This window comes from Capsicum annuum, chromosome 4 (genome assembly GCF_002878395.1).
Source record: "Capsicum annuum cultivar UCD-10X-F1 chromosome 4, UCD10Xv1.1, whole genome shotgun sequence".
Classification (NCBI taxonomy): domain Eukaryota; kingdom Viridiplantae; phylum Streptophyta; class Magnoliopsida; order Solanales; family Solanaceae; genus Capsicum; species Capsicum annuum.
The window spans coordinates 1,013,768-1,036,837 of NC_061114.1; the positions used below are offsets into that span (position 1 = coordinate 1,013,768).

At 31.1% G+C, this 23,070-nt stretch overlaps 3 protein-coding genes across 4 annotated transcripts; all 3 read right to left on the reverse strand.

Annotated features, from left to right (window-relative positions):
• Window positions 1-6,825: 6,825 nt before the first annotated feature.
• On the reverse strand, window positions 6,826-10,087 carry LOC107869367 (calmodulin-like protein 8). Its single transcript, XM_016715902.2, has 4 exons — window positions 9,400-10,087; window positions 8,680-8,840; window positions 7,857-7,937; window positions 6,826-7,052 (listed from the first exon to the last, which is right to left on the reverse strand). The coding sequence occupies exons 1-4, from the start codon at window positions 9,683-9,685 to the stop codon at window positions 6,921-6,923; spliced, it is 660 nt and encodes a 219-aa protein (XP_016571388.2). The 5' UTR covers window positions 9,686-10,087; the 3' UTR covers window positions 6,826-6,920.
• Window positions 10,088-11,923: 1,836 nt separating this feature from the next.
• LOC107868474 (2-methyl-6-phytyl-1,4-hydroquinone methyltransferase, chloroplastic) lies at window positions 11,924-16,433 on the reverse strand. The gene is made up of 4 exons (XM_047410490.1): window positions 15,960-16,433; window positions 14,461-14,778; window positions 13,212-13,518; window positions 11,924-12,383 (listed from the first exon to the last, which is right to left on the reverse strand). The coding sequence occupies exons 1-4, from the start codon at window positions 16,181-16,183 to the stop codon at window positions 12,228-12,230; spliced, it is 1,005 nt and encodes a 334-aa protein (XP_047266446.1). The 5' UTR covers window positions 16,184-16,433; the 3' UTR covers window positions 11,924-12,227.
• Window positions 16,434-18,967: 2,534 nt separating this feature from the next.
• LOC107868472 (4-O-methyl-glucuronoyl methylesterase 1) lies at window positions 18,968-21,079 on the reverse strand. 2 transcript variants are annotated; one of them, XM_047410491.1, is made up of 2 exons: window positions 19,784-20,070; window positions 18,968-19,631 (listed from the first exon to the last, which is right to left on the reverse strand). In XM_047410491.1, the coding sequence occupies exons 1-2, from the start codon at window positions 19,803-19,805 to the stop codon at window positions 19,396-19,398; spliced, it is 258 nt and encodes an 85-aa protein (XP_047266447.1). In that variant the 5' UTR covers window positions 19,806-20,070; the 3' UTR covers window positions 18,968-19,395. The 2 variants fall into 2 exon arrangements, with proteins under 2 accessions (XP_047266447.1, XP_016570657.2); XM_016715171.2 differs by lacking the exon at window positions 19,784-20,070 and adding an exon at window positions 20,645-21,079 and having other exon boundaries at window positions 18,973-19,631.
• Window positions 21,080-23,070: the final 1,991 nt, after the last annotated feature.

The window sequence follows — 23,070 nt, forward strand, 5'->3', positions numbered from 1 at the left end:
TCTTATTGTGAACGTTTTGTCACTTCAATTTTTGAGAAATGGTACAACTTTTTCACTTATAGAATATGTTTTGTTGTTCACTTTATTTTATTCATTTTTGGGCAAACTGTTCGTTTTGTAACATCCGTTTTGTCTCCTAAGATTGAAAAAGAGTCTCTTCTAGCTTCGAACTCTATTATTTTCATTTAAGGGAGGTTCCATTCTAAATCATTTTTTTTAAATTTCATATTAACTCCTATTTTAAAAGTGTAAATAACACAAATCCCAAACTTTTAGAACTAATCACACCCTATCCCACTTTTATTAATTAGTTTACTCTCTCTCCCTTTTAATATACATAAGAAAAATGCATATACATAACTTGTTATGTATATTTGAAAGTTTTACTAACGTTAAAAAAGGAACTAACGTATTCCCTTGATTTAAGGATGTTGTTAAGTCAACTAATTAATTAAGTGAATTAATGCTTCCTTAATTTGTGTAACAACTTCTGAATTTTAAATTTTAAATTAATCAAATACAGTAAAATAAAAACATACGGAAATTAAACACCCAAAAACAAATCAAAACACTGATTTCATTATAGCTCTGAAGAAAAAAACTTCAATTGGAATTCTGTAAGATGAATATTGCTATTCTTTTGAGGCACTCTAGTCAATGGAGAACCGATACAGAATGTAAACTATAAAAGTGAAGGGATCGTTGCTGCTGAATCGATAAGTTACTTGAGGTTTATTTCTTCAATCGCCGACGAATTAAACATTACAGTGCGAAAATAATATTGATGTAAGTTATGTCTAGCAACTTGCCAAAAGGCTTCTTTATTGATGTACGAATTAAATTTATTTTTTCCGAAAAAAAATCTGTGGTTGAATATATATATATTCGGTATAAATCTGGGAGAAGATACATTGTTGACCTTGAAAGTGGCTCATGCAACTGTGCGAGGTTTTAAATAGACCAAATGCCTTGTGCGCACGCTATATCTGTGTTGAAGTCTAAACATGTAAAAGATTTTAGATCATACTGTTCAGAATACTACAAGCCAAACACATTGGTTAAGACATACGAAGTTCCAATCATTCCGATGTTAGATAAGAAAAATTGGGATGTCATGAAAAGTGTAGATGAGGAAGAAGTGTTGCCATCGATATACAAAAGACTTCCAGGAAGACTGAAGAAGGGGCGAAAGAAGAAATCCAACGAAACACTTTCGTCAAGCACAAACCGTTGTGGATGATGTGGACATGAAGGGCACAATAGGCGTTCATATAATTTTTTTTCAAAGGAGAACTAATTTTTTGTTTGCTCTACTCGTGGAGAGTAATCACTGATTTTTGTTATCATTTTTTTAGGAATTACTTGATTGATATGTTTCAGTTTCATATTTTTTCGTTGAAATAAATTTTAGTTTACTTTCGTTTTGAAATTTCAGTGTTACTTTTTTTTTTATTTGTATTGTTTATGTGGACGCTGGGTCACTTTGAGTAATGTTTGTAATTAGTATGTCACACAGTTATGTATATTAGCTAACATACATAACCGGTATATATAGCCTTTAAATCATTTATCTGTATTATGTAATTTAATTATACATTAATGTATATCATTTAACATACATAGCTACAATATAATCTGTGATTTGTATATGTAAACATATAATAGTTGTAAAATCGAAAAAAACACATGTTATTGATTTTTCATATACTCTTGAACTAACTTACTGTTTTTCTATACTATTGAATATTAATAATTGATTTTGTGTTATTAATTATTTATAAATTACTTCATTGATGCGTTGAAATAAGTTTGAGTTTATTTCAATTTAAAATTTTAGGTTGATTTTTTTTTTTTTTTTTTTGTTTAAAAAATTCTGCTATGTATATTAGCTAACATACATAACCTGTATATGTAAACTTTGACTCACCTATGTTTATTAGGTAAGATTACATGTACATTTATGTATATTCTTCAACATATATTACTACGTTATGATGTGCTATGTATATGTAAACATATACACTATTACAAAAATTCAGTTTATTCATTTTCTTCATACTCTTGAAAATTTTATTAGCTAACATACATAACCTGTGGATATAAAAATACATATACAGGTCACTCAACTATTCGACTTTTTCCGTATAGATACCTTAATTAGGCCATATCTATTGAACCCTTTACTCCTTCACAAAAATATTTCAATTGCTGACGTGGCATGACATGTGTAATACACGGAGAGTGAGAAGCCATAATTAATAAAAAAAATTAAATATAAAAAAACACAACCAATCAAAAAAAGACACCTAAAAGTAATTAAAAAACACATAAAAGAAATAAAAAGAAAAATTATCATCTTCTTCTCCATTGTATCCTTGCCAATCTTCCATAAATCTTAAACATATCATTTTATTTCTTCAAATTGAATTTGAAATCGGTGATATTTTATATATACAATAAAATTAAATTAATGGCTTTTTCCTCCTTCCTTCCCTTCTTCCGACTGCAAACAATCCATCTTTAATTACCCAAATTTAAATATCCAAAATACACTAATTCATGGTAATTTCAAATACCTAAAATACACAAATTCATTTGAAATTGTTTTGGTGAAAAAATGAAGGAGTGATCCTTACTTTGACCAGAGAGATGTCCCCACCTTGATTGTTCACGTCGGAGGTGTGTCCAAAAATGGGGAAATCAAAGCATTATGTTGTCAATTCATACAGGATCAGCTGTAATACCCACAGAATCATGACAGAAATTTACAAAAACGGACCACTTCAGGTAAGAAGGAGAAGTTAATAGTGCAAAATTTCTGGTATTGTGAATTGTTGAAGTAAGGCGTATTTGTTGTCTCTTTTTATTAGTAACACTCAATGACTGAAACGTGTTGTCAATAACAGGATTTTGGACATGTAACAGGGAGAGAAGTGAAGAAGAAGATACCAAAGGGGTGTTTGGAAGAGGAGGCGGAGGATGGGGTAGGCTTCAGTGGGGGTGTGGTATTAATGATTTTTTTAAAAAATATATATTAAAAATTTATTTTTATGATTATTTTATGTTAAAATGCCACGTGTCGTTATTTAATTTGTCAATTTGTCATATCATTAGCGTGTGTATTACACGCATTTGATATTTTTTGCTACGTCAGCAAATTGGGCTTAATTGAAACCATTTGTGAAGGAGTAAAGGGTTCAACTCTATGAAAAAAGTAAAATAGTTCAAAGATCTGTATATGTATTCCGTCTATATTTTTCAACATATATTATTAAGTTTTATAATGTGCTATGTATGTGTAAACATATCCACACATAAAACTAATATAGGTTATTAGTTTTCCATATACACTTGAAAAAGTACATATCTATGTATATGTTATCATACGCAAAATTTAATAGGCAATGTACAACACAATAAGAATGAATATAATTTTTCATCCTCGTCATTCAAACGATAATCCAAAAATATTTGTCAAATGTGTTTCATAACAAACAACTAATATTAGTTTCAAATTTTAGATTCCTAAAAAACCCACTGAAATATAAAGTCTTCACCGTAATAATCTTAAACATAACTCAACACTAATTATTTCAGTTTCATCGGGTAGGTAGACATTTTTTGTCCTTGGTCTTGGAGGGTCGTCATTGTCACTGACATAAACTTTCATCGCTTTCTAAGACCATAATTTCTAAGGAGTGCCGCGCATCGCATACGATGGTACTCTGCTTCAAAATCCACTGAAGGCATATCCATTTCTTCACTTAGGTATTCTGCATATCCAATAATGAACACTCCACAGTTCCTGACATACATACAAAGAACAACGTTAATTAATATAACACATCATTAGTAATACTTGATAAAAAAAATTAAAATATACCTACAAGCTGTCACATTCTTGTTGCGTAATGTTTTGTATATTATTAACACATACATAACAATATGATGTATCTTAAACTGGGAATTTCATTACAAATCAAACAACATATCAAAACTTATGTATATGTCTGACATATACATATCACATATGTAATTTGTATTACCTCAAACACACATAACAATACATAATTCAAACCCATTCATGCATGTGTTCGACAATATATAAACAGTAATGTATGTTCATAACAACATATAACAAAGTGAAGCATTTCATGCACATCAAACAACATATCAAAACTTACATATATGTCTAACATATACATATATAATGTGCATTGCCTCAAACACACATAAAAAACATAATTCAAAACTCACTTATTTATATGTTCAACAACATATAATCAATAATGTATATTGTTAACATATACATAGATACTAATATATAAATGTACAAGAATCACATATGTATATGAACTATAGATATAACTGTATTTCAAAGTAAAAAGGCAGCACGTATATATATGCCTATCATATACAAACAAGCGTTATGTATACACATGGAAAACTTCTAAAAGATAGATCAAATTGAAGAAAAATTCCAAAATCTACCGCAGAACTAACAACCATCTCCAAGTAATTAAAAGTTTGAAAACCTCATATTATCAGGTATAACATAAATATCTCAGTACAAATTAACAATGAAATTCAAAATCGAAAAAACAGAAAAATCTTTGGTAGACGTGACCGTCCAGTATCATTTTTTTTTTCTTTTTTCTAACGATTCTCTAATTTCATTTTTCAACCTTCCATCAACAACTGAACGAACCCAACAACCCGATTTGTTGGTTCATTAGGCTCTAACTGAATTAATCCTGAACTAAAAGAAGGAGAATCATCTATTTACTAAGTAATATATAGTTAATTTATCACTTGGAAATAGTCGAATTTGAAAACAAAAAAGTATAATCTAGAAATTGATTTTATAATTGTGAAAATAGAAAATCAAGAACTTACTCCATTACTATGAAAAATCATTAAATGAACAACATTCTAAAATTTCGAATGTTAAAAGAAGTTTCAGTTAAAATTGAATTTCAGAAAGTAACAAAATTGGACTCAAATTCAAAAATGATAATTTCAATATGTTAAAAGGAGTTTTAGTTAAAATTGAATTGTCAGAAAGAGGCAGAATTGGACTCAAATTAAAAAATAGTAACCGCTCCTTGATTGTAGGCTTCTTCCAAGGAGAAACACCGTGAGTTAATTTTGGTAATGCTATGTATATGCATTTCAAGAGAGAGAATAAGAAAAAATGGGATTTTTGTAATATGTTTTGAGAGTTGGGATTTTATGTAATAAGTGATACTTAAGTTGTGCTTTTATGTAATTTTTAGATTTTAAAATGTCTTTTTCACTACTGTATTTCCTTTTGATATGCTTTAATTGAGCCAAGCGTTTTATCAGAAATAACCTCTCTACCTTCACAATGTAAAAGTATTGCTACACACGCGGTCTTTTTCAAACTCCACTTGTAAATTATAAATTATAAATTATAAATTAAATTAAAAAATATAAATAAGGTGGGTAAAAACAATTATAAATTATTTTTTTGAGTTTAATTTGTACTTTTATTAAGTCGGCTTCTTCAATACTCTTAGCATAATTACTGAAAATATCGATTTTGGGTCTGTCAAGATACATAATTAGCTTCTGATACATCTAACGAAATATATATATTTTTTCTTTGTAAAAATACATAATTAGCTCCCGATTCATTTTTTGCGATTTTGTGTCTGTCGAGATACATATTTAGTTCCCGATATATCTAATGAAGATACATAATTGATTGAGATTTTTATAATTACTTTGTAACGATGGAGATTTGCGTAAATATAGGAAATTTAAGGTGTATGTTTATGTTATTTTTCTATAAATTTATGGACGTGGTGGCTTTGAATTTAATTTCTTAAAAATTGTCAATTTTTAAGAGTAGAATTATACATTAAAACAAGAAGATAGAAATGTTGTTTTCGATTTTATGGGGTCTAAAGAGGGCAGTGTGTGTGCAAACATTACTATTATCTTGTGACGATGTTACTTTCAATAGACTGTCGACTCAAGTAAAGCGTATCAAAGCACGTTTCAACAGAAAATAATGAAGTGAAGATATCATCTCGAAATAATGAAGAAAAGAAAACATCAACAACAAATAATACGATAAGGGAAGCAATGTTATTTATATAATTGACTTAGTAATGATAATTTGGTCCTCTTTTAGAATTGTGAAAGGAGTCATTGAACTTACATAAAATATATATATGTGTGTGTATTAGTCAACGTGCCTTATTGAAATTAACTAACGAATAATTGATAATTATATGGTGAAAAAAGATTAAAATAATCAATAATTTCAACTTATAACTCAAAAAGTCATCAAGGAATATCATATTTAAATCTGGATCTATTAATTGTACTTTCTTTTCGCATTTATTTTATTTCATCATAAAATTCATTATTATAATAATGGTATTATATGTAACTATTTTCTATGTAATTCTATTTTCTTTACAATTATCTTAATTTTCAACTAATACTTGCCATTATAGTTAATCTCTAATATCCAAAAGTTTTATTAAACTACTCTCCAATTTATTGATATTGTTATTATTAATAATAATTTTGCAATATTTTTTCTATTCACCAATCAAATACTACAAAATAATACAAAATGTTTTTATTTTTTAATTTGACGTCTCATATTTTAGTTTTGATAAAATTACCTTTGATAAAAAATCGTTTAATTTCAATTCAGGATTTCCTCGCACGAATTTGAATTAATCAAACATCAAAATGAATATCACATGAAAAACCATAAATATAAATTAAGAAGACATTTGATTACAATTTTCAGAGTCTAAATAGTCAACTAATCCTATAATTAATTCTTTGGCTATATAACATTGATGTAATTAACAAATAATAAAATGATAGACTTACTAAATAAAATAAATTATATGAATAAAAAAATAAAAATTATATTAAACTTTCATCATTTTAACAAATTCATCAAAATTAACTTGACCATCTCCATCTAAATCTGCTTCTTTAATCATCATTTCAGCCTCTTCATCTGTTAATTTTTCACCTAAATTAATCATCACATGCCTTAGCTGCAAAATTAAAAAAAAATAAAAAAATAATGAATTTAATTTATATACACTGATAATTTTAAGAAAAAATTCATATATTATTAAGAAATTTATTTATAATTATCTTATAAGTGATTAAATATATATTTTTATATCGTTAATCCGAATATTATTTTTGATACAACTATATGATGTTTAATATGAGCAAATATTATATGCGAGTCTAGCATTATTCAAATAAGTAATTTCCAATTATATTTTGTATAACCTAACTTTTTTCTAATAAAAATTAATGGTCTAATAAAGAGATTTATATTTACGAGCTGAACTCGATATCATAAATTAAGAATAAAATAATTATTTTGATTTACGATTATTTTATCTTTTCATCAAAAATAAATTTATTTAAATTGTTTTAATATATAAATAAATAAAAGTCAAAAGGAACAAGTGCATTGTTCAATGTGAACACTGGAAAAATTCATTGCATTTGACAGATTGATGTAATAATAATAATATTTTATTGATAATGACAGATAAAATTAAAATTAACATGTGAACTCCCTCACCCTCCCCTTAACTAATTTAATTATATTCATTAATAATTTAATAAAAATACAAAAAAATTTTAATTAAAAAAATACTTTTATCTTGTTAACTGATTTTCAAGAATAATATTAGTACATACCGTACATTATTGAGTACTCCTAAGGTACTTGGAACAATACGAGTACATATGGTAATTACGTCTTATTTTTCGAGTGTTAATTTAATTAATTAATATAATAATAAAAATTCAAAAGTTAAAGTGCGAAAGTAACTTACGTCCGTAGCTGAAATGTAACCATTTTGATCTTTATCGAACACCTTAAAAACTTCTTTAAGTTCTTCGTCTGTATCAGTCTCCTGAAAATTTTAAGAAAATCATGTCCAAACGGCACCTTAAGCTACTAACTTGGCACAATAGCAGAGTTAGAAATTCTAATAAGAAAATTTCAGAAACATATAATGATATGTCATGTTTAAAATTTAAATTTTACTTATATCAATTTTGAACTCTATATATAGAATGTTTATGCCAGTTCGATCAGTGGCAGAGCCAGGATTTTCATTGACGGGTTCAGAAGTATATATACGAACTAGTCAAAGGCAGGGGTGGAGCCACCTTATGACCAGGGGTTTCATCTAAACCCGCTTCGACGAAAAATTATACTATTTATACATAATAAAAATTATCTTTTACGTATATATAGTTGATGTTGAACCCCCTTCGGCTAGTTCCATGTGTTTACTTTTTCGATTTTGAACTCTCTTAGTGAAATTCTGGCTCCGCCACTGGTCGAAGGGGGTTCAACATCTATTATATATCATGTAAAAATAGTATAAAAACAATATAATTTTTCATAAAAGGAAGTTCGGATGAACCTCTGGAGCAAAGATGGCTTCGTCACTGAATTCAACACATGCATGACATATATATTTACACTTGGTGATTCAAACTCACAACGTTAAGACTGAAATGGAGGATGCTTACTGCTTACCATCTGAATAACTCCTTGTTGTCTGTCGATATATGATTAAGTATAAACACTCGATGCAGTTTAATAATAACATGTTGAATATGTGTTTTTTTTTTTTTTTTTTTTACCTTCATTTTCTTGGAGATGAGATTTAAGAATTCATTGAATTCCATGATACCATTATCATGATCATTATCAACTTCACTAATCATATTGTATAATTCTTCCTCTGTTGGATTTTGATCCAATGACCTTATTACTGTTGCCAATTCTTCAATTGTAATGCAACCTATAAAATAAAATATCATGTTTGAGATAATAGTAATTTAAAAAAAATAAAAAAATAAAAGAATAGTCAAGAATTATGTTGGGATGGATATAATTCATTAACCCTTAATCAGAAATCTCAAATTTAAATTTTGAAGCACAATGAACCTTATACAGTTGAATCAGGATTAGTCGAGATTCCAATGTTGATATTGAGCAAGTGGAAAACCAAAAATAAAGAAAAGAAAAGAATACTAGTACTTTTTTTTATTACTATGCTGATATTAATCGAGGCTCCAATATTGATATCGAGCATCACATGAAAAATCAAACAGGGCAAAAAAAAAAAAAAAGACAAGACAAGAATACTAGTACTTTCATTATTACCATGTCAATATTAGTCGAAGTTTCAATGTTGATATCGAGCGTCAGATGGAAAATCAAAAAAAGAAAAGAAAGAAAAGAAAGATAAGAATACTAAATATTAATATCATGTAAATATTAATTGAGGTTTCAATGCTGATATCGAGCGTCAGATGAAAAAATAAAAAATAAAAAAAGATTGCATTTAATTATATTACCATCTCCATTTTTGTCAAATAAAGTGATGGCTTCTTTGAATTCAACAAGTTGATTTTCTTCCATGGATGGATTTTTCACTATTTTATCTTTCATGTTTTTTTCTTCTTGGATCTTTGTTGAGTATAGAGAGAGAGAGATATTTGAGTATATAATGTTGGATGGGGGTGGTATTAAATAGAGGAATTTTATTGTGCCAAAGAGGGTTAGGTAAATACAGTGCGAATATCGAACATCAGATGAGATATAAAAAATAAAAAAGAATACATTTGATTTTTTAGTTGGCATTTGACACTCGTATTTGAGTTCGATTATATTTTATTTTTGTATTTCAAGATTCATTTTTGGAGGTAGCACTTCTAAGGTAAATACATTTCGACTCTAATGTGTGTATCGAACATTATATGAGACACCCCCCAAAAAAAAGAATACATTCGATTTTTCAGCTGGTTATAATCGAACACCAGATGAGATACCCAAAAAAAAAAAAAGAATACGTTCGATTTTTCAGCTGGTGGTTGACACTTGTATTTGAGTTCGATTATATTTTAATTTGTGTATTTCAAGATTCATTTTTGGAGGTAAGTACATTCCGACTCTAATGCGTGTATCGAACATCATATGAGACACCAAAAAAAAAGAATACATTCGATTTTTCAGCTGGTTATAATCGAACACCAGATGAGATACCAAAAAAAAAAAAAGAATACATTCGATTTTTCAGCTGGTGTTTGACACTTGTGTTTAAGTTCGATTATATTTGAATTTGCGTATTTCAAGATTTATTTTTGGAGGTAGCGCTTTCAGTAGATTTTTCTTTCATTTCTAGGAGCTCGAACTCGAAATATCTAGTTAAGAGTAGAAGGATCTGAAAATGCATTTCTACTTCTTGTTTTTTAATTTGTTTGTCTGATTTTGATTTGACATAGAGTTTAAGAAAATAAAGAAAACTTTTGAATCTTATGATCTTAAATTAAAAATATGTAGAATGTACCAAAATATTCTTTAATCTTGTAATCTTAAATATGTCCGATGAAACGTAGAATTAAAAATTGCCGAGATTTTTTATTTATTTTTTAAATTGAAGTGATATATAAAATATTAAAAGTTAGAGGAGCAAAAAAAAAAAAAGAAGAGTTAATATAAAGATATTTGATCTAAAAAATAAAGTTTTTTGGCACCATTTAAAAGTATCATTTAAAACTTGTGGAATTAAATAATTCATGACATTTTTTCCTCTCATTAAAATCAAAATAAAAATTAGTTTATTAAGCTATTTCTTTATTTTAATCATTATTTGATATTCGAAATTTATTGTTCTGAATAACTTATTTTTGTATCACATAAAACTTGTTTAAAGGAGAAATTTTGTTATTTGTAGAGGTAAAATAGACATTACATATGATAAAAGGAGGTTGAAATAATTTCCACCAATGTATATTATTATATTATATCAAATAATATTAATACTAATGTCTCTACCAAATACCTTCCATGAAAATGTGAGAAGTTAACTTCTTAAACAAGTAAGAAAATTTGCAAAGAAAGTCAAAATAATGTAAAGACTTTGACTCATACAAAAGCAACAGGTGTTTTCATAAGACTCAGTGTAGTCCGGCCATAAGACTCGGTGTAGTCCGGTCCTTTCCAAAACTCCGGATTCAAGTCTCGAGAAAAAACACTCTTACAAAAAGACTAGGTTGCGTACATAAGAATCGAGGTAGCCCAGCCCTTTCCCGAACCCCGAAACAGGCTCAAGTCGCAGGAGAAATCCTCTTACAAAAATGCAAGGTTACATGCATAAGACAAAATGTAGTCCGGCCCTTTCCGAAATCCCAGATTCAAATAGCGGGAAGAACCCCTCTTACAAAAAGACTAGGTTGCGTACATTGGAGTCAAGGTAGTCCTGTCCTTTTCCGAACCCTGCAATAGGTTCAAGTAGCGGGAAAAAACCTCTTACAAAAATGCAAGGTTGCATGCATAAGACGCAATGTAGTCCGACCCTTTCCAAAACTCCAGATTCAAATAGCGGGAAAAACCCCTCTAACAAAAATACAAGGTTGCGTACATAAGACACAATGTAGTCCAACCCCTTCCCGAACCCTGCACCGGGTTCAAGTCGTGGAAAAAAGCCTCTTACAAAAATGCAAGATTACATACATAAGGCTCGATGTAGTCTAGCTTTTTTCCAAACACCAAACGTAGCGAAAATTTAGTGAACCAGGCTAATCCATGATTTTAACTTGATGAGTTCGATCTGTATAAATTCTCAACACCGAACTCATTATACTCTTAAAACTATGCAGAACATGCTCGACATTGGTAAGTAACGGATTAAAGGACAGCCCGATGCACTTAAGCTCCCGCTATGCCGCAAGATCCAGGGAAGGACCCCACCACTAGGGTGCATTGTACGCAGTCTTACCTTGCATTTCTGCCAGAGGCTGTTTTCAAGGCTTGAACCCGTGATCACCTCGTCACATGACAACAATTTTACCAACTTAACCGGTTACTCCAACGCTCCCCTTCAACGAGTTTCAATGAGTACTACTATTTATTTTCGATGAGTTTTCTCAACACATGGTTTAAAAAAGAGAACATGACTGATAGATTATACAACTAGAAAATGTCACAAAGATTTTACCATGAAATCAAGCTTTACAATGGCCCTCTCTAAGGCGGCAAAACTAAAAGACTAAAGCAACAAATTCACCCCGGCGACGATGCCAAAAACTTTGTTGGTCCGCGACAGATTTGTTGTCACCGGTGAATCGCTGTCGAACAGAAATTGTGTAGAACTTGTCTTGGATTGATAAGTTGTCCTTAGTATTCAGATGGGCTGACCTTTCGGGACGATTTGATCCTTAAGCCACATGTATATCGGAACAAGCACGTAGTAACTTGCAGCAATTATGCCAAGAAGGAATCGCATGAGAAATACGAAAGGGTTTACAGGCTTGCTCACATCCTCGCTCTTGGGACCGAGCTGCAATACAACAATACAGAACCATGGGAGATATATTTGTTCTCAGTTTTGATAGCAAAGTTTCACATCTACTAAAAAACTCAATTATCAATCAGAAAGTAAAAAATGTAAGCAGCTAACAGAGGCGAATCCGCAAAGATATTCTTTTTACGTACCACCCTCCGTGGTATATACGTATTGTTAGAATGAGTTAGAGTTCCACATTGGTTGGAGAAAGGACCGGTAGTCTAATTATAAGGATTTCGGCAATCTTTCCTCCTAAGCTAGCTTTTGGGGTTTGAGTTAGCCCCCGGTGCCATATCTTTACACGTACACACCACCCTCCCCAACCCGACTTGTGGGATTACATTGGGTATGTTGTTGATGTACTATTCAATTCATGGTATGCACGCTTATCCCAATTTATGTCACGCATTTGACTATGGATAAAAAAGAAAAGGTTAAAGCTTGTTTCAATTGCTAAAGTGAAGAAGAATTCTAAAGGACTCGTATTATCCGTATGACGTCAACAACATATCTAGTGTAATTCCATAAGTGGGATCTGGGGAGGTTAGGTGTACGCAAACCTTACCCCTACCTTGGGAGGTAAGATACGTTTCCAATTTTGAGATCATTGAAAAGTGGCAAATGTGTCTGTAAACTGATGACGTGAAGAGAGTATAACGACGAGCAGAAAAGCAAATATATGTGCTTAAAATTTTTACTAGTATGAAGTCATCTGGAAATCGAAGCATTGAAGTCATCCGACCGACCAACACACGAAACTTCAAATATGGCATTTTCTAAGGAACAATGCTGATTTAGGAAGAACAGAATGGAAGTCCTTACCTGCAATGGAGATTCCCCACCGTATGGCTTCACACCAGTCACAGAGCAACCCATGATCAACCCATGTCGGCGGACACCACGATACCATTTTGGGCCAATCCTCTTGAGTTTAACTTGTGTGAAACCGGCCTTTTTAAACCACTCTATATATTCTTCTTCTTTTGGAAAGAGCATCCACGCATCTGCAAAGAAACGAGATAACCAAAATGTCGGGTACACCGGACCAATCACACAGGCAACCCCACCTATGGTCAGTACTCGGTAAGCTTCCTTGATACCACGCTGTGGATCTGGCCAATACTCAATACTGGAGAATACGATCATGTTATTTATTCTAGAAGTAATAAATAGGTGACACACCAGTAAATGTTGTCGAAGTAAAATGAACTGGATTCTACAGGAGATGAGCAAAATCGCATATCAAGCATCGATATTAATCTTGAACCAGTTTCCAACAATGTGAATGAAATATTGACAAAAAAATGTTGACGAATTTCAACAACTGAGAAAGAGTAACCGAACCTCCTCCTCAGCTCCATTAAGGGGTCGTTTGGTAGGGTGTATAAGAATTGCGCAAATATGATGTATTAGTAATGCTAGTATTAGTTATGCTTGCAAAATAGGGCCGTTTGGCTTGGCTTGAATTTGGAATTCTATATAATTCGGTTTACTGGGTTTGAAGTCGATTTGTACTTATTTAGCGAATTCTTCACATGTTCAAGCCAAAGCTATTGGGTTCCAATAGAGCCGTAAGTTACACTCTCAATCGCCCTTGGTGCAGCCTCCAAGATTTGAACTTTATGGGATTGAGTTCAGGATTCTATCACAACTCATTCGATTTACAGGGTTCGAAATCAATTCGTACTTATCTTGTGAATTTTTATCACCTATTCAAACCAAAGCTATCGGGTTCTAATGAAGTCATAACTTACTCTCTCTATCCGCCCTGGAGAGGCGGACATATTATCCACTGATTTTCAAACTGTGTGCCAATTGACCCTCGGGATTCTCAGATAGCCAAAGAAAAACAATGTATCAGGGGTGGAGCCACAGTACAGGTTCCACGAAACCTACTAGCTATGACTCAAATCTCGTACTATTAGTAAGAATTCACCTAATATGTGTCAGTAATTCGTCAAGAACCCGGTAAACAAAAAGTGCTGAGGTTCAGAACCTATAAACATAAAATTTTGACTCCGTCTCTACTCGGGATTTGCAGTAATCACAAAAAACAAAGTAGAGAAATTACCTTCCAGCTGAAATATATCTATCAAAAGTATCAGTAGGAAATGGTAGATCCTCAGCATCTCCTTCAAGAATCTTGCACTCTTTTAATGGCTCCTTCTCCCTAGCCTTAGCTAGTTGATGAGGTGACTGATCGATAATCGTCACATTCTTAGCATCAACATGTTTAACAATCCCAAGAGTGGTAAATCCAGTTCCACCACCAACATCCACCACTTGCAAATTCCTAGTGTGTAGCTCAGCTGGCTGAAGTGCTTCATCTCTCATATCTTCAGTCCAATGTCCAGGATTTATCACATGGTCATATACAATAGACAAGAACCTGCATTAGAGGTGGCAAAATCAGAATTGAAATCATAATCCGCCCAACCCACCCGTCCAAGTTTGGACTAATTATTGACCCACCATTAGCTCAGTCCATCAAAGTTTGGGCCGACGTCTAGCCAAAAAGTGATCCATGAGAAATCATGTCAACATATCATCCAAAGACTTTTTTTATTTGATATATTATACACACCATAATACTTTAGCGCATTTCCGGGCCAAGCTTTTGAGCGAGCTATTTATTAACTCAACCCATCTTAACCTGCCCAAATTTAGTCCAACTCGTCCATTTATCACCTGGATGGTTGTATACCTATTGTATAGTATGGTGGTGTTAGTCTAAATACAATATTCGTTTTAATTGTTACTTAGATTTTGTTGGTTTTAGAATTCTTGTCTTTCTGAAATTCAGAATACCCTTTTGAGGAAAAGACTTCACATTCAATTCAGAACCAAGAAACGGAGATTTCCCACTAAGAATCTTGAAATTATCAGCTCCATTCAGTATTGAAGAAGCCAAGAGAAAATGGCTTTTTAAAGCTTTGAAGTTGTAATTTTTACAGTACTTCAAGCTAAAAGAAGCTAACCCCAGATGTTAAATCTTTGAATTCATGACCGATTTGGCGTGATCACATCGTTACCTTATTCTTTTTTTCATTTTATCTTCACTTATTATTTCATAATCCTATTTCGTCCATTACCTTACTTTTTATAGTAGTTCTACCCCTATCCTACTTTTTCTTTTGACAACCGTGGTGTTCGAGCAAGCTTTCGCGCACCTCAACTAAATCCACGGGATACCTGCTACCTCCCACCAACAACAGATATCAACAAATATTAGATAACTCTGTCCACCAAGGCTAGGACACTCGTATCCTACTTTTCTTTTAGGTCTATTCTTCAGATCGTTGAGGTGTGACACTATGTACTGACAGAAAACCATACGATCTATCCAAACATTAAAGGGCAGTCCGGTACACTAAAGTTCCCCTACGCACAGAGTCCAAGAAAGGGCCCCACCACAGGGTTGTATTGTACGCAGTCTTACCAAAGACTGAACTCGTGAACTCCTGGTCACATTACAACAACTTTACCAGTTATCCAAACATTATATTCATTAAAACAATTCAGTACAATACAACCTAACACGATACGATACATTATGAAACAATACGTAACCTGTAGAACCAAAATTCTTCCTTTTTATGCTGAATAAATCTTGGTTGAGAAACTGGTCTTGAAGCAGATAAACTACACTTTATTGGTTTTAGGATTCTTGTTTTTCTCAAGTTCATAATACCCTTTTGAGGAAAACACTTGACATTCAATTCTGAACCGAGAAATGGTGTGTTCCCACTAAGAATCTTGAAATTGTCAGCTCCATTCAGTACTGAAGAAGCCATCAAATGATTTTTATAGTAATTTTTACAATACTTTAAGCTCAAAGAAGCTAACCCCAAATGCTATTTTTTTTATTCATGAATTTTAGTAATTTTTTTTTGGGAATTTTGATGGGATTTTTGGAGAAAGTTAGAAGTGGAAGCATTACCTTTTTGGTAACCACATGTTGAGATTAGGATTACAACTAGTAAGAGAATAGGAGCCACAAGGTTATATACGATGTCGTTTTGAAATTTTTTGATTTGCTTTATTAAGGTGTGTTTGGTTGAATGAAAAAAAATGCTATTTATGAAAAGGATTTTAACTTTTAAGTAACTAAGTAGCCATTTGGTCATAGAAATATTTTCCTTCTTTTTCAAAAATTATTTCACTTTAATGCAATAAGTGAAAATACATTGCATTTGGCCATGAATTTTCCAACTTCAATTTCGCAAAATTATTTGGAAAAACTTATTTTCACTCATACTTCTCTCACAAAATTTTAAAAATGACTTTAATTTATATTCATGGTCAAATATAACTCCAACTTCAACTTCGAAAAAATAATAATTTTCATGGTCAAACGGAGCATTAAAATAACCATTCTGTTTTCAAAAGAATAACTTACTTTAACTTGAGACGGCATTTAAGAAAGTAAAAAAAAAAATTGAATCTTGTGATCATAAATTAAAGTTATGTCAGATGTATCAAAATGTCATTTAATCTTGTGATTTTAAATATGCCATATGGAGAATTGAAAATTAAAATATTATCAAAAAAAGAAAAAAGATCATTCTTTTTTAAATAGATTAAAAAAAGTAGATCATTTTTTTTTAAACAGAGGAACTACGAAAACAACATATCCAGCGTAATTCTATAAGTAAGCTCTGAAACAGAGAGATGTGCATAGATCCTCAACTCAAGAATAAATAGTCCAAACAATATATAGAGATAAAATAAAATAACTGAATAAAGAAAGTGATAGACAAATACTATACCAATCTTAGTTGCCAGAGAGATGTGCATAGATCCTCAACTCAAGAATAAATAGTCCAAACAATATATAGAGATAAAATAAAATAACTGAATAAAGAAAGTGATAGACAAATACTATACCAATCTTAGTTGCCATTTGGTCATGAAAATTAAAAATTTTCGGAATTGAAATTAAAGTTGGAGTTGTGTTTGGCCATGTATTTTTTGAAATTTTATTTTGACTTTTGAAAAAACTTTTTCAAATATGATTTTATGCCATAATTTTTACAAACTATCAAAATCACTCAACTAAAATTTACCTACTAATGGAAAAATAACATAATTAACCACTATTATAATATTACATATACATGGTCATATTTAATAAATTTCAATTATAACATATATAATATTTACATTAATAGCCATTTTCTCAGATTTGGAAATTTTAAATATGGATGTTATATTAATAGATCACTACTTCCTGTTTTTTAGGTAACAAATATTATCTTTCAAATAAATTTATTTTTTTAGAAATTTATTTAATTTATTTCCTTCATTTTTCGTTCCTAAAAAATAGGAAATGATGAGTTGTTATTAAATTTTAGGGTGCCACTAATTTATTTCTTTAATTTTTTTATACATGAAAGATTTTACATTAAGTTTGAAATTATAATTATCTTATTCTTTAAAACTGTTATATACGTAGTATTGAAAAAGTAATGTTATAAGGAGAGTTTTATGTAAAAATTTAAAAGATTGAGGTTATATGTAATAATAATAAAAGTTGGAATTGAAGTTGGAAAATTATGAAAACAACAAAAACCTATTTTTCCTTTTCAGAAAAATTTTTCAAAATTATTTTCCGAATTTTCATGGCCAAACACCACAATTTTCAACTCCGGAAAAATTTTCCGGAAAAAAGGAAAATTTTCCGTGGCCAAACGGGCCTTATAGATGATCTGACAAATCACCGTAAACATAATTCACAATGAAAATGTGAAAATAAGAAAAAAAAAATATTATTTCAAAACATTTATGTGTATAGTAAATTAGGGATAATATATAAATGAGACTTTTAATTTAACTTCAACTTACATTTATGTCCTCCAATTTTGAATGTGCAGAAAAAGTCACATAAATTTTCATAAAGTTGAATAAGCAAACACACGTATCATATGTGCAACGGCGGACCTAAGGCTTATTTTTTATATTCTGACACCCGTTAAATTATCTGACGCAGATTAGATATAATTATATTTAAAAAAAATGTACTAAAATTGGTATAACACTTAGAAAAACACCCAGTAAATAAAAAAGATAGATGGATATTTTAGTTTCCACGTGAAACTCTAAAGCTTTCGACGTTAATATGTGTTCGGACCTCCCGAACATCCACGACGCCTAAATTATGAATCCACCACTACACATATAGCGTCCTACATGAATTATGTCACATAGAACCGGTGTATTTACTCGTTCAAGTTTTTGCATGAATTATAAAAATATTTTTTATACCAAATATACCCTTGATGTGATAACATTGTGAAGACATATTTCTTACAAAATTCCCAAAATGGAATATAGCAAGAACCTAGGGGCCGTTTGGCGTGAGGTATAAGGAATAAATTATTTCCCAATAAAATAAAAAATTATTTTATCTCATATTTGATTGGAGGTATTAGTTAATACCGCAATAACTTATGCCACCATTTACACTATAGTGATGAAATAAGTTATTCCATATGCATGGTGAGATTATAAGTTATCCCAAGCAATTTCAAAATAATTAATCTCGAAATTAATTATTTCAAGATAACTATTTCCCAACCAAACGACCATTTAGGATCCGGAGTTTAAACTGCCCTTTTACTGTATTAGATCTAACATTAGACGTTCTAATTTGCTCTCTAGGACTCGGAGGTTGCTTAGGAGGCGTAGCACGCCCGGAGCGAAATGAAAAGCGTCATGCGTGTAGCTAGAGCTTTACTACACTAAAACGTCCTTTTACTACTCAAATCTAACATTCAATGTTCTAATTTACTCGATCTCCTAGCACTCAAAACAGGATGAAATGTATCATATACATAACAAGAACTTTAATACACTGAGATGTCCTTTAACTATTGAGATGTAACATTAGATGTTCTAATTTGCTCTCTAGGACCCGGAGGTTGTTTAGGAGTCATTGCGCACCCGGAGAGATATGGAAAGCACCATGTACGCAACAAGAACTTTAGTACACTGAAATGTCCTTTTATTACTCAAATCTAACATTCAATGTTCTAATTTGCTCTCCAGGATCCGGAGGTTGTTTAGGAGGCGTGGCATCCGGAGAACGTGGTGGGAACGCTTCTGGCTGTCCAGGCGGTGATGTGGGCGATCGTGGTGCATCACGGCTAGGTGGAGAAATGTTTGGCGGATCAGTAAATTCAGGACTATCGGTTCGCGGTGCAGTTGGTGATGGTGACGGTGATGGCGTTGGAGGATTTTCACCTGCAGTTCAACTGTAGTGTTAATAGAGTTTAAATTTTGTGCACAAAATGTAGATCTACACTATCGATCAGGTTAACTCGATATATTATTGCAGGTTATTCAATTTTTTAGATAAAAATTTAAAGAAAAAATGAAGTTGTGATCAGATTTACCTGTGTAAAATATTTTGTACATAACTAAATATCAAATTTTAAAATTTGAACATAACTAGAAGATGAGCAGAGTTTGTAGTAGAGCTCTTCTCCGTTCCATGCTTCTGCATCAATCCATTTCATTTTACTTTTAGTTCATTTGTAAGCCACCTAACAACACTGCTGAGAGAGAAGTATATTTTTTTCATTCGAAAAAATTCGACCAATAAAATTAAGGGAGAAATATATTTATTTGTGTATTTTTTTTTTGGATAACATCGGACGGGCTAGGTTAAGACATGTTTTATTTTTAAAAAGGGTTAATTTAACGTTGGTTTGAACTTTCCTGCTAAAGAAAGAATACACGTAAAAAGTTTCATAACAACAAGGGTAAATCTGTCCTGAAGTACGACATCGAGTGGATATATATATATATATATATATTTAGCAGATTTTTCTAAAATATAGAGGGATAAATTTGACATTTTGACAACAAGGTAAATTTAATTCTACAGTACACTAAAGATATATTTAATCAATTTTTCAAAGCTTTTCCCTGACTATTTAGTGTTTCAACATTCCTCCTACCCAGTGGCGGATTTACATAGGGTCCAGGGGATTCATCCGAATCTTCTTCGTCGAAAAATTATACTATTTTTACACGGTAAATTTTTTTTTATGTGTAAATAATAAAGGTTGAACCCCTTTCGACTAGTCCATATATGTACTACTGAATTCCCTCATTGATAATCTTGAATCCGCCCCTACTCCTACCCATCTTCCAAACATGTACGCGTGATTTAATACCTGCATAACTCACCTCCAACCAACCATCAAACAGACTCCATAAAATGTAAATTCTGAAATTCAACAATTTTTTACCTGGTCTTATAGATGGAATAGCATCGAAATTCAATACAAATGGTGAATTCTCCACTGTTGATTGGACATCGATGGGGTTCAAAGATACTTGGTTTTGTTGTAATAGTAGGAAAATCAGATGGAAGATTTTCATTTTCATGTTGGCTCATTTTTCTTCTTGTATGACAAAGTGAAGTATTCAGAGTTTGAACAACAGATATTGATGAATATTTTGCGTAGTATTTGGCCCAATTTGTTGAAAGTACTACTCTCGACATTTTATGAAGATTTATAATCGCTATCATGAACATCATCAGTTCTTTCAGTCATTACTATTTATGTCGCATTTACAGTGACAGAGTTTGATAAGACACTATTATTATTATTTTGATATTGAGGAGATTATTTATTTAGACTTTTAACATAAATTTTGGGAGATATATGTAGAGTCCAAGTGAGATAATAAGAGAGAGACACTTGTATAATTTCGAGTGTTATTCAACATTTTCATGGGACACGTGGAAGTCATGCAACGTTGACTTGTGTCATAGTTTATTAGGTAGATATTCTAAGTGGTTGAATCAATAAATTTAAGTATAAAAAAAAATAAAATCGGTGCACTAAAGTCAGGAGCGGACCCACGTGGTATCCAGGGATTCACCCGAACCCCCTCAGTAAAAATTTACGTTGTATATATAACATAAAAAATTTATATTTATATATATATATATTAATTTTGAACCACCTAAAATAAGGTTGTTGAATAACCCAGTGATTCTATGTCCGCTTCTTGAGTCCAGCAAAAGCTTTTTTTTTAAAAATCTGTTTTACACAGCTACTAGCTGTCCTGTACGACTATAATAAAAAAAAAACAGCTACTATCCTGTACAACTATAATAATAATAATAAAAAAAAAAGAACACATGCACAGCTACTATACCTTGAAATTATAGTTTATTGACGTATTCGCACATTTATATTTTTATTTTTTCGAACCCCCTGAAATAAATTTCTGGATCCGTCACTGACTAAAGCTCACATTATGTAGAGGGTTCAAGAAGGTCTAATATAAGGTTGTATTGTATGTAGTCTTAATTTACATTTTCTACATTTTCGTAAAAGATTGTTTTCAAAATTTAAATTTGTGATCTTCTGATCACGTAACAACGATTTTATCGATTACTCCAAGAATTTCCTTTCATACTCATAAATTTGAATATGAATTATATAAAAATATTAAAAGTAAAAATTACCTTGCTCATTTTTCTTTTCTTGATAGTTTAAGTGAAATATTCAAAGTTGGATATTGATGATTTTGGTAGTATTTGGTCCAATTTGTCAGCATTTTGTTTTATTATTTTTTAATTGAGGAGATTATTTATTTGGACTTTGGCATAAAAAAAAATAGTTATTAGAATTTATGAGTCATTTCTCTGCTGTTTCTTCTATTACATTCTTAATTAATATCTTTTTTTCTTTTTATTTGATCCAAAATAATAAATAGCTAATGCCTTATTTATTTATTTATTTATTTTTCCAGTGAAACAGCTAATACCTCATCATTTTGCTTTTCTTTTTTGGGTATTTCATTTTTGAGTTTTCATGTACATTAATTGTAACGTATTTTTCATTGATTTTTAATCAGAAGAAAAAAAAGTACCAAAATAAAAAACGTATACAAATATTAAAAAGCGTGGTAATTACTTTTATTCAAAATTTAGTAAGCTCTCTCTTTCAAAGTCAAAACGAGCAATATACAGTCCAAGACCCTTGTAGTTCGGTTCAGATAAACTCTTGTGGCTCGATCTTTTTTCAAATTCTTCGAACCAGAGTATGGAAAAGCTTTAATGCACCAAGTTAGATTGTCGTCTTTTATAGGTATTTGAATAGGGAGTTTTAAACTTTAGTCTACTGGACTCAGCTGATATTTAGGCTTTAGTGCACCGAACTAAGCTATCGTTTAGACTTTAGTACACCAGATCAAGCTGTCTTTTATAAGTCTAGATACCTTCAACTTAAAATTCAATTGTCGTTTAGACTTTAGTACACCAGACCAGATCAAGCTGTCTTTTATAAGTATCTAGATACCTTCAATTTAAAATTCTAGCTATCAGATCGAGCTGTCTTTTATAAGTATCTAAATAGATACCTTCAACTTAAAATTCAGTTGTCGATTAGACTTTAGTACACCAAATCAAGTTGTCTTTTATAAGTATCTAGATACCTTCAACTTAAAATTCAGTTATCGTTTAGACTTTAGTACACTAGATTGAGCTATTTTTTATAAGTATCTAGATGCCTTCAACTTAGAATTCTAGCTACCAGATCGAGCTGTCTTTTATAAGTATCTAGATACCTTAAACTCTAGCTCCGCCCTTCACACGTGGGCCCGAATTATTAGAAGTAGATAGGTGGTGGGATTTCAGGCTGTGGAACCTTCCACGGCT

What these genes read in the sequence shown, in the direction of transcription:
- LOC107869367 (XM_016715902.2), bottom strand. Translation starts at nt 9,685, where the DNA reads ATGCCAACTAAAAAATCAAATGTATTCTTTTTTATTTTTTATATCTCA. An exon ending in TCATCTCCAAGAAAATGAAG is followed by an intron (nt 7,938 to 8,679) that starts GTAAAAAAAAAA and finishes TAAAATTTTCAG; the next exon opens with GAGACTGATACAGACGAAGA. An exon ending in GTTACATTTCAGCTACGGAC is followed by an intron (nt 7,053 to 7,856) that starts GTAAGTTACTTT and finishes TTAATTTTGCAG; the next exon opens with CTAAGGCATGTGATGATTAA.
- LOC107868474 (XM_047410490.1), bottom strand. Translation starts at nt 16,183, where the DNA reads ATGGCTTCTTCAGTACTGAATGGAGCTGACAATTTCAAGATTCTTAGT. An exon ending in GAAGAATTTTGGTTCTACAG is followed by an intron (nt 14,779 to 15,959) that starts GTTACGTATTGT and finishes CCTCTAATGCAG; the next exon opens with GTTCTTGTCTATTGTATATG. An exon ending in GTGGGGAATCTCCATTGCAG is followed by an intron (nt 12,384 to 13,211) that starts GTAAGGACTTCC and finishes GTTGTATTGCAG; the next exon opens with CTCGGTCCCAAGAGCGAGGA.
- LOC107868472 (XM_016715171.2), bottom strand. Translation starts at nt 20,783, where the DNA reads ATGAAAATGAAAATCTTCCATCTGATTTTCCTACTATTACAACAAAAC. An exon ending in TATTCCATCTATAAGACCAG is followed by an intron (nt 19,632 to 20,644) that starts GTAAAAAATTGT and finishes GTTGAACTGCAG; the next exon opens with GTGAAAATCCTCCAACGCCA.